At 32.2% G+C, this 18,959-nt stretch overlaps 1 protein-coding gene across 2 annotated transcripts in view; it reads right to left on the bottom strand.

Moving 5' to 3' along the window:
• LOC118183190 (uncharacterized) overlaps positions 1–18,959 on the bottom strand; it is an 841,429-nt gene that overhangs the window by 9,779 nt on the left and 812,691 nt on the right. Inside the window, exons 7-8 of one of the 2 annotated variants that reach the window (XM_085808385.1) lie at positions 11,124–11,256; positions 2,529–2,726 (exon numbers count right to left, since the gene is read on the bottom strand). In XM_085808385.1, the coding sequence (XP_085664511.1) occupies positions 2,529–2,726; positions 11,124–11,256 (331 nt within the window). The remainder of the gene's footprint in view (positions 1–2,528; positions 2,727–11,123; positions 11,257–18,959) is intronic. The other variant, XM_085808386.1, reaches the window with a different exon arrangement.

Raw genomic sequence — 18,959 nt, 5'->3', positions numbered from 1 at the left:
CAGTTATCCCAGGTGATTCGATATTCTGTTTTATCTATCATGGCATGAAAACTTACTGTAAGTTAATGTTATTATTATCATTACTGTATTGTAAGTGACATGCAAGATGTATTATCCGAGCTGTTATTAAGTGAGTTACAGTTCCCATAGCATCAGGCCTGACCACTATCTAGCAATGACTTCAAATAAATTTTTCGCAAAGAAGATGTTCATCTTTAAAGAATACAAATTATCACTCCAAGTATCCATCAAAATATATTCCATTTCTATTATAAACCATCCACACAGTATCTTGAATATTGTAATGGACCTGCTTTATTTTGCGTCAAAATAATTTTGCTGTTGTAGACATAAAAGGAAAAATTATATATCGATTTTAATGTGCATTAACTATGTTCCTTATGTATCACACTTATTTTGTACTAAAGTTCTTTTCTATTTAGCGGGTTGTACTTAAATAACCCATCTTCGGTAGTTCCGTGTTATTCGATAACCCTTCACTTCTCATCCTATTAGATACTTGCAACTCTACTGCGTGTTAAATTGAATATTAATGGGAAGGTAATAAAGGACGCTTAGGAGGCAGTTTCCAGATTTGCTTCAAATGTTAAAATCTGTCGACATGGTTTGATAAGTTATGTATTTGGTTATTCCTTTAAGTACAGCAAAGACCGAATAAGATTATTTCGATTGAATAAAAAATTAAATTACTTTTATTATTTTATTTTATTTGAATAAGAAGTGGGATGTGCGTTTATAACAGTATTGTCTTTTCTGAAATAAAATTTAAATAGAAAATAAAACTACTTGTATTTGGCCTACACAAAACAATATAGCAAATTAAAAAATTTTTGCTTATATCAGGATGCGCTGCGTTCCCAATTAGTCCAGATATTTAGAGTTTTACTATACCTTGTTTTCTTGACTGCTTAGAAACAAATCGTTCAAAGGAAGTGTTTGATGAAATTTAACTGTTTCCATAACCATTAAAAGAAAAATTACAAATCTGATTACTTCAAAGGCAGGAAATTTGGAATTGCAGGCAGAGCGCAAACTGCAAATAAGTAGATTGGCCACTATTTTGCAAATGCAATTTAAACAAATCTCAGGGATGGTCTTAAAGATATTAATACTTTGCATATTAGACTCCCCATTATTTTTCCTCTTCTTCAAGAATTACAATTTCTTATACGACGTAAATGAAAGTATAAACTCTGCTGCACGTACGGCAGCAGAGTTCATACTTCCATCTAGCAGAGTACATACATACTTCATCTACATATGAGACAAATTAAAAAGCTTTCAATAAAACATATTTTATAAAATTCACAATACATTGTCATTTATTATGCCGAAATTGGTCGTATATTTATTTTTAAATTTATAAACTCTCATGAAATAAGACTAGAATCAGAGCCTTGATTGGAAGAAACTGGCAATGGAGAAGTGAATTATTTGCCTATTGGTTTTCAACTATATTAGTAAAATACTTTACCACTGTTAAATCCACAAGATTTTAAAATCGGAAAGCTAAAATAAAGTGCATCCTCCATTATAGGTAATTATCTTAAGCCAGTGGTCAAAATAAATAAAACGACTTCTTGCTTGCATTTTCTCTTAATCACAAAACTACAAAAATTTAAAGAAAAAGAAATTTTCTAAATACAATAACTGCTACGATATTGATACAGAAAAGGTTTTCCTGACTAAAGATATTTATTTGCATTAGTGCACTATCTTCCTCGTCCTTTTCGCTAGTAGCATAAATTTTCACAAGCTTTCAGTCGTGGATTACCAGTACTTAATGACATGGCTACATAGCCTTCTTTTGTAACAGATATGCAGGTCAGTAAGCACTGATATAGTTCCTTTTTTTTTAATGCGAAGTCGCCTAAAAATTAATTGTGTGGAATCACCCAGTAACGTTAGCAAGCTATTAGCTAAAGGACGCAGCAAAATCGTTTTTCTGATGCATTTCATTTTATTGCTACAGGAAGAGAATGCTAGTTTTATTTCGGAAACTTCCCATTATTGTTACCAACTAAACTAAATGCCAAAAGTTGGAGGCTTGACACACATACAAGCATGCAACATATTGCTAAGACAAAAATATCGGAACTAAATTGCCTGCTTCAGGTCGATCCGATCTATTCTCAGACTGCATATAAATGCACCTTAAATCATTCCATAACAATAATTTTCAGACCATATACAAAAACATATTGCTAATCAAATCCGTTTTCTTTAGGTTGAATCATGATTAAAGAAAAAGTATCCTGTTAAGGAAAAGGTTTTCGTTTTGATACGGTGCCGATTCATTCACCATTAAAAATCAAGCTTCTAATAAAAGATATATTTTTGCATTTTATACTAATAATGACAGATCAAAATTAGAATGCTAAATATCATGCCAACTTATGATTAGAAGCTTTTGAAAATTAAACCTAAGCAAGCAAACAAATAAATCAAAAATATTATTGTTCAGTAGGAACTCTTTTCTAAGCAAAAATACAAAATGGTCACGTTACCTGACTCTTGTGTAAAGACACTCTGACACACGGTGCAGGGCCACATTCGGAGTGGCGTAGTCATGCCAGAAGCCTCGGGATGCCCCGCGATATGCTTCCTCAGGGATCCTTCATTCACGTAAGTCTTGCCGCATACAGGACACGGATGACTTGTCGTGCGTCTTCGGCCTGTGGGGGTTACAACGTGCAGAAAAGAAGCTATAACAAAGATAGTTGCCTACTCAATTTTACCTTTCTTAAACGTGTGCTGAGACAGCACATATTTACTTATGTGGCTGCAACATTTTGTATTTCATACGGATATAATGAAAAATGAGCACTTAAACTTTTAGTTCTTCGTTGATGTTCCGAATATAAATTACGGATATTAGGTGTATGATTTCAATGATAAAAGTCATTAGACAAAAAGTTTTTCTTTTAAACTTGAAATTTCATTGACCCATATATATAACAAAGCTTAAGATATATGTATGTATTTAGATATAAAGATTTTACTGTAGGTAAATTTCGTAACTTCTGTACCACCTAGCAGTTACAGTAGTTTGTGCATATATTTTGCAGCACGAGTGTGCAAATTCAACATCATTTTCTCAAATGATAAAGTGGTTTAGACAGTTTTTAAAGTTTCAAAATTTGTTGCGCTGAATGACTACTTTTGTATAAAAAAATAATGCATTAAAAATTTAAAAAAACAATAAATTGCGAATTTATTAAATATTTATATTGAGTGACTTTACACTGAGTTTTAAAACATTAAAACTGCTCGTTAGTTAACTTAATTATATGATTTTTCGAAACAAAGCAATCACATTTAAATTTTTTTACTTTATGCAACTGAAATGTAGTAAACATTTTAATGAATATTGAACGTATACCTGAAATTCCCCAAATGTTTTCCCTTTTATTTTAAAGTTTGCAAAAGTAGCTTTGATAATTATAGAGCATCTTATGCAATATTTTTTTAAAAGTCTAATATGCATTTAAAATTTAAAGTCACGTTGTCTAAAGTAAAGCAAAATGCTAATAAATTTTACTTGTTTTGATTAAATATCATCATGGAATTTTATAAACGTAGCTCCCAATTTTATGAAAGTTACATAGTAGCTAACTATATTTAATTTACTTTACGAGAAGCATCTGAATGAAATGTCAAAATTCTCTCAAGATTAGTAAGGGTTAAGAGAGCTACAATATGATGAAGATGTGTTTTTAGTTAATTATCAAATAGCTAGCTATACCTGTCAACTGCTTATATTTTAGCTCCATAAACATTCAACATTTCTTATCGAGAAAAAATTAGCATAAATTTTTCCATATTCTAGAAACAAGTTGACGGGAATCAGTGCATTTTAGAACGATATTCAAATGCATTCTAATGCAGCTCCGGATTAAAATAATGTACTAAGAAAGTTTTAGCTCTTGACTTGACTCTTGGTTTCTTGGAGGTTTCAAACCCTTTGAGTTTTGGCTTCTGTGACAGGCAAGCATGAAAATGGACAGACACAATAGGATTTAGCAAGGCAGAGAGGCAGCTGGCAAAACAAAGGGAACATGCCTTTTGAGTCCATCGAATATAAATCCAGCATGGATCAAAAAGCATGTGTCTTAGACCAAAGAAGAAACAACATCAGGCAATGAAGAAAAGTAGTGCTCATTTTTTTAAAGCAAGAACTCCACATAGAATTAAGGATGCTTTCACACTGCCGAACTTAGCTTTGCGAGAAAAAGACAAATATAATTTTTGAATACTTTCTTGTTGCTATTAATCAGCATGAATACCCGCTGACAAATAATTTCCTCTGCGCAAAGGTAAGTTTGCAGTGCCAAAGAAATTTAAACATATAAAATTAGTATTTATATAAAGCAAAAGCATACTTTTAAACTAATATTTTCACAGCACATAGTAACAAAGCATGTTAGTAAAAATATCTGCCGAAGATGGGACTCAAAAGGTAGTGCTCCTCAAAGGGTTTGAGAATGTTGAATACATGTTGATGTGAATTAATAAGGCAAAAGAAAATCATATCCCAGTTCATGACACTATTATTTTATTAAGTAATAAACTGAAATACTGTTGAGCCTCTTTGGGTGATAAGATTTTCACCTCAATTGAAATGATACAGTTCACAAGTGAATGATAAAAGAATTTTCCAAACAGTAACAACACGGATGGAAACTGACAGAGCGAATATGCTTTGTTCCATCAATACATGACTGGATTAATCAGCTAGCATGAAAGGCATGTGCGAGTATGGAACTGAAATAACAATTTCCGTTTTTTTTGTTCTGACTTGCAATTAAGTGAATAGCATGATATTTTTAACAAAAGCTCAGTTATGCAATGAAATAAGAAATGAAATCATTATAAAAGGGAAATATGTTAAGTGTATTATAATAAATCATTTCATTAATGCCTAGGGTGTCTCTGGGTAGAGATTTTAAGATTTATTTGAATTACGCTCATCTAAAATTTTCTTAAGTATTTATTACATTATATTTCCCTATCCGAATTCGTAAACTAGTATTTCTTAGTATCCCCTTTACTTCATGTAACCAGTAGTTGCTCTTTAATGCTCATTAAATATGCTTTTTATTTAAACACATGATTCATGGAAAAAAATTAACTTTGCTTTTCATAATGTAATATACTCTCTAAACAGAGAGCAAAATTTACAATCATCAGTTTTGAGAAAAAGGGGAACTGATTGAGTTTGTTATTTTAAACAAGTAGGGTCAAATTACATTAAGATTTTTCATTAAAAATTATCTCAACATATTTAAAAATTTAAAGTAAGGTGTATTTATTTACTGTTTAAGGGGGAAAATTGAAGGATAAATTTTAAAGATGTTATTTTAATTCAAATGTCATATTTATGAAATACACGAGACTAAAACAAATAATTCAAATCAAAGTCTTATAAAAACATTCAGGTAGCTACGTGCTAATTAAAGCAAACAAAGAAATCCTTAAAAATGATTATTTTGTTCCATTCACTTCTATCTTAGTAGGATGATAAGTGTTAAAAAATTAAATTTCTTTAGTTACTTTTATTTAATTTCAACAAATATCTTATCATTCATTGCTAAATCTAACAGGTTTTAATTGCATGAGAGCGATAAATAAGATTTTGAGATTAAAGTTTCATACAAATACGTACAGTTATGTAATGTTTCATTTTTTTATATATCATCAAATTTTTATTTTACTTACTGTACTGACTTAGCCGTAGAAACTGTTCTAAACTACTTTTAGATAAGATTCGCAGTGCACAGACTAGCTGCGTGGTTATATGTGTGTGTGTGTGTGTGCGTGTGTGAGTGTTTTCCCATGTAAGCGCGAATAACTAGCTTTCCTTTGAAAATCTTTCACAAATATAGCCTGCCTAAACGGGATAGCCTTCGAGTATTTTGCCATAATCAATCAATTAACCAATTTTTAGGTGAGAGTTACTATTTTTACTTCCACGATGCAACGTCGTATCTATTTGCAATTTTATATGCAGCTTAATGACCAATAATGTTATAATTAAAGGATGTTATTAACTGACACTTTGATTTCATTTGAGAAGAATTAAACGATTATTTTAGTTTGCAAGATTTTAAAATTTTCTTATTTGCGAATCCACTTCTCGCACACACCTTGTATCTGATATAATCTAAGTAATTATAAGCATTAATACCCTGTTTCAAGATATGATTTCTATTTGGTATATGCTTAATAGTTTCAGAGTGATAACAGGAACTTGTAGTACACAAAACAAGGAATCACACGATGAAGTTTGTGTCCCAAAATATTTTGTCGATTTATTAATAACAATATACCATCTCAGTGCTGTAACTAGGTCTCTTTGCGGAGTCGATAAAGCACGCGATCTAAGACGGCCTATCCTTCACCACAAAAAGTATTTGAACAAATTTATTTGTTCTAGATTCAGCATGAATGGAGAGTAAATTGTTTACATAAACGAGCTAAACTGCTTAATATGTTGCGACTTAAGCGACTTCGCATTTACAAATAGGGCCTAGTTACGGCTAAACATTTATGGGCAGTTATGATTCATAATAAGGAACACATCATGTATCTGGTCGTAACAGAAATGAAAACATTCAAATGAAATGCATCTGAACAACATTCGAAACACATTTAAGTCATGCAGAGGAAACTATAAAACTTTAAGGGAAACTGAGATTACATAATGGACAAAATTCAAAACAAAAGCTAAAATAACATAATGCACAACATAAAGAGGAAATAAACAAAGCAATGCTTTAAAAACTTCGAGCGAAACAGAATGTCTGGAACTATTGAATTTCGGAACCGTTTGAAATGTTAGAATATATTTCCTGAAGACTCAAAAGCAACACATTTAAATACTTACTAATTTATTACTAGTATAACTTTAAAAGTTGAGTATTAAGTTATTAAACGTACTAGAATTTGTAAATGTAAATATTGCGTAAAATAAAGTATTAAGTTTTTTTACGCTTGTTCATTACAAACGAAATTTAATATTTTTCTATGTATCTTTAAATTTTTTAAAAATACATTTATAAATCCTTTTGAGTAAATTTTAAAAATATATGAACCTTCTTTTTTATAGAATGGAACTATTACAAAATATTTCCGATCATACATTATAAAAGTCACCCGATGTAATTAAAATGCATTGCTCTGTTGCATGACAAAAGACGTTTACTAAAAGCAAAGAATTAACAAGCAACCTTGAAACAAAAGCTTTACACTTGACAACAATGATTGACAATAAAAGAAATATAAAATATAAAATAATGACAACAATACGAAACAGACAAAAAATAAAGCTTAAACAAAAGCTGAAGTCACAATATAAAATTAAAACAGTCAGTCTACCGTTTTGTTAACATATACAGTTCGTACACGAAAAGACCACGCTGCGAAACAGACTGTACAAATTTATAACCTGCTAAAATATCATATTTACAGAGCCATCATCAAGAAATTCTAAATATGCTTTATTTGCACCTAAACTACTCAAACATTAACAAATCAATATATCTGCCGGAAATGATAAAAAATACAACGATGCAACATAGTTTCATAACAGGTGAAATTTTAATTCATTCATAATTATAAAGTGCGACTCATATTAGGAACATTTTAAAAATATTCGTTTATAGCTATTAGAATATTTGGAATTTTCTCTTGTAGTTTAAAATTAAATCTTCATTGCATTTTCCCAGAGCCTTAAATTTAAGGAACTTATTTTAAAAAGTATATTGCATATTAATAAAATTTCGAGCATGACGAGGAAACTACACAGGGAAAAAATTGTGAATATTTTTCGTCTATGTTTATTAATTTTAAACAGCACTGTCTTCTTAGTATTCAGAAAATAATACAGCTTTTCCCAACACAGAAGCTTAAGCTAACGAAATAATAAAAAAATTTCTGCTGTTTAAGTTCTTTTTACAGATTTTTACTTACTATGCCCAAAATTTAAATATATTTTTCTAAATACTGGCAACAATTTTACTGTTGGAAACATTAAATTTATTTTAATTTTGTGACAATCGTGCAACTGATTTAGCAACAAGTAACTTCAGTCAATTATCAACTTCCTACATCTCTATTCTTTGTTAATATACTATATTTTGTTACACATACTTCAAACTTCCATAATAAATACAGATTTTTTTATTGTTCACAAGTTGTAATTTAAAATTACTCGTTATAATTTCAGTATTAATAAGACAGCTTAAAATTTTCCACCGAAATTATATGAGAATATTCTCTAATACTGGATACAAATCATGGAAAATGTCCAAAGATTCCATAATTTTTAATTTTCTTGTTACCTTTTTGTAAAGAGAACTTAAAATTTTTTTTCACGATTATGTAAACGACTAACTGCGCTTAAAACTACGCTAATGTTTGATAAATAAATAAATTATAAATAATACACTATAATTACACTAATTAAATACATTTTTAAGTACTCATAAATATGCCTTAATAATTTGCTGCTTACTTTACTGTGAAATAAATGCAGATTAAGTCTCAATATTGGCCATAATTGCATGTTCTAAGAAGCAGTTGAATATATAACTCAGAGGTGATGCAAATATATTAGTCATACTCTCGCAACAAATATTAGCATATCGTTGTATTTTGTAAATTCTAGATAGAAATAATTTCAGATGACAAATGATATTTATTTAAAATGCTCGTGCACACTTGAAAAGCTGGAATACTGCCAAATACCTTATAAATTCGTTAGATTTTGTTTTTTATAGTTCACTAATACTGTGTATATTATTTTATGTATAGTCTTTCATTTAGTTGCTTTAGTGTAATAATCGAAAACAATCCATTTTTACAAATAATTTTTAGTTTTACACTTCGAACAACAATAATTGGAGTTTTGTGAATATTAAATTATCTCTCGCGATTCATGTGAGTATATGGTAATCTCATTCAATATGAAAAATTTGAACATTCATGTGCGTTGCTTTCGTTTGCCAACGTAATTTCAACAATGTAAAGTAAAATCACTTAGCAGTAAGATATGACCTAATATCTGAAGGCATTTTACCTAGGTCTAAAAATCTGTAATAAATAATTAACATAATTTCAAACGCGAATGAGGAGACACTGACCATATGAGTCCCAATGATTCATATAATGTCATTATTTGCAGAGCATTTATATTATATAATCATTGCACCGTTTGAAATTATTAAATTTTATGCCTTTTTTTGTATACTAATAAGCACAAACTGAGATCATGTATTTGATCACAACGTCTCTTTTCTTAAAAATTGACAATTAAAACGTACTAAAAATTCAATTAAATACAAAACAAAATTAAGTAAAAAAAAAAAGTCTTACGCGGTCAGCCAGCGTTTTTTTCAATTAACACAATACACACTGCTAAAAGCTTTGCTACTAGCACAGTAAATTGCTAGGACGTCAACATTTAAAAACAACAGGTTATAAAATAAAACGCACAGGGGCGAACTGAAGCAGAAAAAAGCTTATTTAAAAATACCGAACTAAGGCTAATACACCTAACTTCTTTATAGGAACAAAAAGTACAGAATTTGATATAATAGTACTATTCACATTTTATTTTTACTTCTTTATGTAAACTGAGATTCTAGTATTTGCTGATCAAATCGCCCCTGCTAGTACAAAGCATACATTAACATAAATTTTGAAAAAAAAAAAAAAAAAAAAAAAAAATCTTGCTTAGTAATTGTGTCTTTTCTGCTTTCCATTATGGGAAAACTTAAGATGTTAAAATATTTTGGTTCAATGAATATGCTTTTGATCTGCATGGGGTAACTGAATACCATAGAACACCAATAGCACCATGAGTTTAAATGAAAAAAATGCATGCGAAAATATGCGTTCAGTTTCCATGAATAAAAAACAACCGTGAATAAATATACTTAAGCTCTTAAAAACACCATCAGGCAGATTTAAGTGTTCTGCCCCGAAAACCAGAATTTAAGTAAAATTATTTTAAAGAATTTACGACAAATCCCTTAGCAACAAGAAGTAATTCATCTGTGTCGCCATCTAGGATGAAAAAGAGGAACCGAGTTATTTTTCCAAGGAGAAAATTTCGAATCAGAGAGAAAAGGATCGAGCTGCCATCTAGTGATGCTTTATTTGTCACAAAACTTTCTACTGTTATTTGCTCTTTTATATTCTCACTATGTAAAATTCCTGATACAGAAAAGCTTACTTGTCAATTAAATAATTTTTTTTATGTTTTCTCGATAATAAGAAGAATAATACAAAACAGACGTTTTTAAATTTACAATATCCTATTTAAATCCTAGTCTTGAAATGCTTTATAAGGAGAAAAATGTTTTGCTTCCGAAAAGAAATGTGATAAAAATTATCTGCATCTACTAAATGAACATCAGTTACAAAAATGTATTGTCATTATAAATATAACTTGGCTTGAGATTCTATGCAATGTAGTTTAAAATGACTGTAACTATCTAATGAAGAAAGGAACTGAGCGTTTGTCCTCCAAGTTTTATATTTTGCGAAACTTTAAAAGTTAAGCTGCTACGAAGCTCGATTCCAGCGATTTTACAGTACTCAATGTGCCGTATGAAAGATAATACACACACGCGAAAAAGAAAATGGGGGTAAACAAGGTGCGGCAAAACGAGTGCAATAAGAAACGAAAATAAATGTTTACTCATGGTGCTATCAGTGTTTTTAGAGATTGAGGAAAGAGGGCTGTGTCCTGCCAGCTAGTGGATGGTGAGCATAGTGACCCTGGGGATGATTAAGATGATGTGAACTCAAAGAGTGACCAGGGTGGTGACTCCCAACAACTTGTGGTACCATAAACGGACTCATACTCATTCCCATCTGAGACATGAGACTAGCAGCAGAGCTGGTCAAAGAATTGCCATAGGATGCAGATGGGGCCGACATGGCGATGCTGGTGTTAGGGTGGGAAGAAGGACTAAGGCTAGGGCTATTCGGGAAGTTGGCACTGCTGAGGTTGGGATGCCCTGCAGCAGTGTTGGATACCGAGGTGATGATGGAGTCAGTAGTGCGGAAGCGGGTTCGGCCCCGTTTTCTCTTACTTGGAGTGCCAGAAGCATTAGGATCCTTGTGGGCGGTACGCATGTGATCCATCAAGGCCTCAGCGTTCAAACATATTTTATGACACACAGGACATGACTGCGAGTTGGCCCCTCCGATTAGAGCGGCGTGTTGCTGCAAAGAAAAACAATAGCAAACATATATTATGTATAATGCTCTGCGAAGAAAGTCATAAAAATATTTTTTCTCTAATACGTGATTAAGAGGCATTAACTGTCATTATCAATGAGGTAATTAAGAAGTATTAATATAACTCGTTAAAAATTGTCAGCAGTACTTAGATAATCGTTAAAGCAGGATTTAAATTTACGGTTTCCATTTATAAATGTCATAAGCAGTTTAAAGTTGTATCTCGTACAACAGTCTAATGGGTATAACAGAAAGATAAGTGATAATAAATGGCAGGCAAGTTAATTTCAACACAGTTATTGTTTTTCGTGAAATTATAAAACATTTCTTGTTGTTAAGTAGCCTCATGTACCTTAAAATTGTAATCCAAACGAATTACTAAATACAGTTTATTAGATACGCGTAACTTCATAACGATATACACTTATCATGAGGTTTACAGCGAAACCAGCACTTCGTCTTATGAAATTGTCTCTGGTAGACTGGAAGCTTCTAACGGTATTGTAAAATAATCTCCTGGGTTTATACTCCGCTTTGCATGCATGTATTGGGCGACTAACATCTCGAGAAAGCTTAATTATCTATCTTTCAGCATATGAAGCTGAATATTGGAACAGACAATAGATAAGAGTGCAGAGTTATTAGGTTATTTTGAAGACGGAGACGTCAAAAATGTGCAATGCCCTCTCCAGGACTCGAGCCCTGAACCTCTCGAATACGCGCCGAGTGTGCTACCATTACACAACAAAGGCGTGCTGAAAGAAGAGAGAAAATACCTTATATACGTACTTCCCCTTTTAAAGGGCGACTGGGGATTAGGGATCCCAATAACCAAATCCTGGTGGGGACGAATTATTGTCCATTACCTTTTCGTTCTGTCGCTACTGTAGAGTCTTTATGTTTTTTTTTTTTTTTTTTTTTTTTTTTTTTTTTTTTTTTAAAAGCAGGAGACGTGAAAAATTAGCAGTGCCCTAGCAAGGACTCGAACTTTGGACCTCTCGAATACGCACCAAATGAGCCACCGTTACACCACGCAGGCATGCTGGAAGGGTGGAAATACCTTATAAGGGTTTCTTATACATTTTGTTATACTGCTCTCATATTTAGCTTTATGCACTTAAATACGAGAAGTGTTATTTTGCCAAAACTGTAGATGTTTTTCAGAGCCCAAATGTGCAAATTAGGCCAGAATCGTGATGTAAATATCTTTGATTTGAATGCTTTTGTTATGAATCATTTTTACTAGATAAGTCAAAAGTAGCAGGAATATGCCAAAGAAAATTCATTCCCGATAACTTTACGTCTAAATGCATTCAAAAACACAATATTCTTTAAATAAAAAAATTTCCACCGGATAACATTTCCTTCCTACATGCGTATGTTTCTTTCTGTCTCATTTCAACAGCTATAACATAATTAAATAAAACTGAAAAAAACTAATAATAAATTGTTAAGTGAAATCAGATAATGCAGTAAAACAGTATCAGATTTACCAGATGAACGCCAGAAAGCATCCAAACTTAGCACTATGAAATAGCACACATAGAAGTGTATGGTTAAACAGAATCTAGCGAAACAGACTGCCGACACTGGAACTTACGTCGTATTTTCCCATCCTTCCTCTGCCCATTTTCTTTGAATGTTTTTGTTTGAAATCTAAGCCAGAGCCGGCGCTGGCTTTTTCTTCTAAATTCTAAAAATTTCGCAGTCCCTGACTTATTTAATCCAGTGCGGCTGCATCGGCTCTGGCACCGGCCCCGCTGAAAGTGCTACAATTCAGATACTCTAAATCTTCTCTACGTTGAATCAAGAAACGATAAAGTATGAGTCGCAGGGTTACTTCCAACAACGTTATGAGCCCTGGCAAAAAATATACAGCAGCCAAAAGTGACTAATTTGAAAGAAAACTAGACTAAATCATTTCACAGTTTTTTTTTTTTCTAATACCCTATAAATAAACACATTCCGTGAAAATTTTTTAAAATAAATTCAGTGTGCGTTACTTTATGGTAGGTATACATATTTTACATATGGAGGATGCTCAATGAAGTCAGAAAAGGTAAATAAAATAAAAAATTTTTAAAAATGAATAATAAAAAATGAAATTAAGATAAATAAAATAAAATAAATAAAATGTAATTAAGAGTAAAAATTTTTAAAAAATTTGAAAGTTTTCAGATTTTCATTATATTACAATCGAAGGAGCGTTGTTTTCCATTTACACATACATAGGCGCTTCGAAAGCATTTGGGCTAAAAATATTCAAAAACAGCATATCTTTAGAATTTCCGATAGACAGTATCGCACGCTGCAGTTAAAGATATTTTCTTCCGTACAGTGTGCTGCCACTGCTCGCTTTGAAATCGTCGAGTTTCTTAATCAAAAATTCGTTAAAGTTAAAAAAATATAATAAAACAAATCCGAAATTCAAGATTCGGGCTTTCAGGTGCCCATATTAGGGTGAAAGACTACGCTGTTCAAAATTTGATGGCTCTAGGTATCGTTGCTTTTTCACAATGAGGGAAACACACAAACATTCATGCAGATTCTTCCTTATGCAATTTCTTTAAATATAATACAGAGCGATAATATTTGGTGGCAAGAATTTGAAAAATGATACAGCCGTTTATAGTGATTCTACGCAAAATGCCGTTTTCAGACTAATAGCCCTCCTGGGCTAACGACCCTTTGGGCTAATAAATATAAATAAATTTTAACACATTAAGTTAAATCAATGGCAAGTTTAAATACCGGAGCTCATCTTATTTGGAGCTCTGACTGGAATTGTAGTTTTACACACTGAGAAGTTTTAGAATCAAGCTGTGGTGGGCTCCGACTAAATTATACGTTCTGGTTATGAATACACTCTATTTGCGGTCATGAGTCTTGTGTTCCACTCGTGCAAATATGTTTGGTGCCGTGTTATGTACTGAGGGGATGAACTTACCTTCCAAATGCTCGGTTACGTAGTCCTTTCGCTTTATATGTCTTTTTGCCCAAAATGACGTTCATCCCATTTTCTTTGCCATCGGCAGAAGAGAGTCTTTTACCCAACTCCCCTACCGTCCTCCTCATCTCAGCACTACAAGCTAAGTGGAGGGGGGGGAGGTGAGATGGAAGCTTTTCTCTTTCTCTGTCTATCTTTTAATTCCGTATCTCTTTAATCTCTATGTACTACAATGGGTGTCGCTTAATAAAATCACTATTTTATAAAGTCAACCGCTTATTAAAATCAAAACCCAAGGAGCGAATTCAAATGAAAACAATATCGTTATAAAATAACCGTTTAATAAAATCAACGCTACTGCTTATAAAAATCAAATCGGTTTTAAAATTGTAGTCAAAAGCCCAAATTTGCGTTTCAAGTTTAGTGATTTTGTTCAAAGTCGATTCATTTTCGCAAGTGGAGCTGCAAATGCTAGAACTGTCTTATCTGGAATAGTCAAAACCCCCAAGTCTGTGCTTCAAGGTCAGTGATTTTATTCAAGGTCGATTAACTTTTAAACGTGGAGCCTAAACGAAATGTGTGAGGACAAAAAAAGGGGGGGGGACAATTTTTTTTACAGATTCTCCGTCACGTTCTTTTTTTTTTTTTTTTTTTTTTAATGTTTCCCCTTGCTTCCAACTGGTCTGAGCCAGTTCTGACAAACCTCTTGTAATTTCCTGTGATTGGTCCAGATAAGAAAATTCTTGCATTCGCAATCAAGGATCAAGGAAGGAATCAGTTACGGAGTGCATAAGCATTAGCCTTTACCTCCACATCCTCTATGAATTTAGAATTTACATCAGAAGAGGTGTTCATCAAATGGGGTAAAAATTTAGAAAGCCAAATTAAATGGTTTATAAGAAAAGACAGTTCTCTTAGTATTCGCGATTAGTGCAGAGTAACATTACAGGAAAGAATACTTTTGGTACTTACTGAAGGGAGAAAAAAATTAACTATTTCATTAGCAAAATGTAACATTTTTTAATAGCACAGTCTACTCGTCCATTAAAAAATATCTCTTTACAAGACGAACACTATAATATAGTTTAAATAATGAATTAGAAAGCTAAGAATTTCTTTTCATCTGCCTGAGTTTAAAACGATATCTTAAAAATCTTTGCTTTAAAAAAATTTGTATATTTTCATGCAAAGTAATTTCTTACCGAAAAGACTCTCCACTCGAGATTTTCCTTATGTATAACATGACGACGAGTCAGTTTCTGATAAAAAAAAAAAACTTTTCATAAAGAGAACCCTCGTGCTGGACTGATCGTTTTCACGTGCTCTACAATTAATGAAAGCCCAGTCTTCCTCAAAGGTAAATAGTGAGATAAAAAATATGATACATTAATTAAAATTCAACTTTAAGTTAAATATCGAATCAGATCCGCATTCGTCTTCTTAGTCATTATTGTACTATTTCTTTATTATGAAAAACGGGGGGGGGGGAGGGTCATGAAAAAGCTTCCTCGATATAAGAATCTCTAGCGGCCTATGCGCTCAGCCACTCAAAATGAAATTTCAGATATCTGAAGACATGCGCTCGAGACTGTGATGATTTAAATCAACACAGATCTCACGATTACGGTTACTGTGGAGAAATTTCGAAATTTTGGAATGGCAACACCCACTTTTTTCCTGTACAAATTGATCAGCGCGCCGATAAACAATAAATAATAAGGCAGTAACCATTTGCAATAGAATTTTAGCAGACGTTTTAGAAAAAAAATTTTTTTTTTCAATTTTATTTTGAAAATAATATATTATTTTCACAATACAAAGATGGAACAAGGGAAATTAACTACAAAATCTTTTCTCCTGAGTATAATTATTAATTATCTGTAGAGATAATTAAGTTTTCTAGTTATAAGTAAAGTGTTATCCAATAGAATCCAAGAGAGAACCTGGTTATAACGTCATGCTTGTCAAAACATAAAATCGAGAAGAGTAATAAATGCATTTCAACTAACTTTACCTACAGAAATTTCACCTATCGAACAGATAGAAACAAAACTTACATTTTAATGCTAAAATTTACAAAGAGCTCATGAGATTATCAAGATTAAAAAATGCATTATGGATAAGATGCCTGCATAAACCTTTAATCTGGTAGACAATGTTAGAGTATGTTTCAGTTTATAATCATCAAATTTATGAGCGTTAGTTCCTTTGCAAGAATGAATATCAATTAAAATAAAAAAATGGGTAAGTTCATTAACTTAGCGCCATAGCTTGAAAGTTTAATAATCTCAAATTCCAATGAGATGAAATTTTTCATTGTGACAGTCATACTTTTGCGAATTTTCTGTTCGATTGAGTGCATGAATAAAATTTATAGCACATGTAGTTTCATGCATTACAATCACACTGAAACTACAGTATGTTTGTAGAGGTTATCAGAGATTCTGGACTAAGAAATATGCAGAATCAATTCTGCCTTCACCTTTCAGTTCTCATTTAGACGTGCTAAACACTTATAGTAAGACAGCACATACGGGAACTACAGTAAGTTCTTACATTCTTTCCCATATAAACAGCGGCTCAGAAAACGCACAAAATCCATTTCACCAATCATAGATGGTGACAAATAATCGTCCAAAACATTTTAATTTGACTGACACTGTAATGACTTATATTTTTCAAGCTGGAAACCTAAGAAATGAACTATGCCATGTAACTTCTTTAAACTTTGAACCTTAGCAACTTCTAGCTCGGCGTGCTAGCCATTTGTACCATAAATTCACGCACAGGAAGATGTGATAAGCCCGTACATTTTTAAGTAAAACTTTAATGAGTATCAATACGACCGAATCTTAAAAATTGCAGCAACACCTTCAGGCAGAAAATCCAGAACTTTTCATTTGTAGAATGTAATGTCAACGTGCAGTTTTAATCGCAAAATTCTTCAAAACATGTGTTAAATGAACTGAAAAAATGATTTCAGGAATATCTTGTATTTGTTTTTCAATGGCAAATAAGCGAGTGATGGAAAAGTAACACTTTCTAAAATTGAAAATAAAATATATTTCTACATGCCGCAGTAAAGATACATGAATTGATGAAAGTGCGTTGGACACTCAGATTAATCATTAACGTTTAGAAACTGTGATCATAATTAAAAGAAGAACATAAAAAAATTCCCTTGATGTTAAGTCCGTCATTAAAAATCATTATAATAAATACATAGTTATAAGATAAATTCAAATCATTATTAGGCGAGTCACATCACGATAAATAACTCTGCAGGAACAAATTACCTTAAAAGTGAAACTATTCAGCTGGGTCGGAAATTATACAGAATTGAGCTGGAAAACTATTCAGCTGTATCATGGGAAATGCACCAGAAGCAGGTGTTCAAATGGGCTTATCTCTAAGAATACTGATTAAACTGCGGAATCTATTTGAATTTTTGCTTCAAAGAAAATTACACCTTTGACATTTTTAAAGCATTTATTATTACAATAATATGTGTAAATTGTTAATAAGTGAGTTAAACAAGCATCGTATAATCCTAATTTACCTCCTTAAGTTGTGAATAAGTATATAGCTATTTCTTCATTTCTCGCAAAACCTTGAAATTTTGTTATTTTGTGATGGCACGGTAAAACCACGAAAATTTCAAAAATTGTATGATGAAAACGAATTACCCTTCAAAAGTTTTGTATTGACTAAAATATCAATCGTAATTTTGTTTTTAATTTTCTACTTCTTTTTTAATGCCCTCGGGAGCCTTGAAATTTTTAATGGCAAGATACAATTGAGCATTTTCAATAAAACTAAGTTTATTTTAAAAATTAAGACATTGTTGTAGGGCTTACTTCAGAAAAATGCATTTCTTCGCTGGTTTACCCAGAGCTCTCCACGAGACCACGCAGAGGTCTCCACGAGAAGGTACCTTGTATAACGAACTTCAACCGTGCCCATCCTAGCAACCCTGCTAACTCATTGCGTCCTTAGTCTTTACTTCGTAGCCCTGAATTCAGACTTAGTTTCGAAAGTAATCAAAATTCGACTTGTCCAAAATTTTTGCTCTGAGAGCTCCATTTAGAGCTCTAGCCCTGCATACATGTCCAGAAACTTTCGTAACAGCTTTAAACACGCCTCTCAAGACATGGGTATGACATGGAAAGTATATGGAAGAAGCGGAGAGCCTTCCTTGATACCTTCTTTCAAGTCTTCGCTCAGTAGATGGCATATAAGAGGTGGCTTTGTAACTTCATAATGCTGCCAGTCAATGAGATCAATGTTGCGCATTGACGCTGATAGCACGGTTGACGCAATATAGTGTAGCGCATTGATGTTGACGCATACTGGCAGGATCCTTTGACAGGGACCACACAGAAAAAAGTCTTCGTACACTAGAATATTTATTTATTCGTCTGCAAGCATAGCTACTACCACATTGTCCGGATGTGCAGCGTAACCGTTCCGCTAAATATAACTATCCACGATGGCCTTCAGATTATCACTGAGGTACCGAAAGAACAAAAAAAAAAAAAAAAAAAAAAAAAAAAAAAAAAAAAAAAAATACGCCGTAGGTATGGACGTATCCTTAATGGTTAGATTGCATTTAATGTAAACCATACTGTAGTATATACCCTCGTGATAAAAGAAACCATTTTCTTCAAGATAGCAGATGGTTTAGTACTGCTTATGTAAAATCAAAGGACTCTCTTGACAATATCATAGCAAGTCATCTTGT

The sequence above is a fragment of the Stegodyphus dumicola genome, chromosome X1, assembly GCF_044657685.1.
Source record: "Stegodyphus dumicola isolate Sdum_Otavi_A_Nest chromosome X1, ASM4465768v1".
Lineage (NCBI taxonomy): Eukaryota > Metazoa > Arthropoda > Arachnida > Araneae > Eresidae > Stegodyphus > Stegodyphus dumicola.
This window is presented reverse-complemented; position numbering and strand designations above follow the sequence as displayed.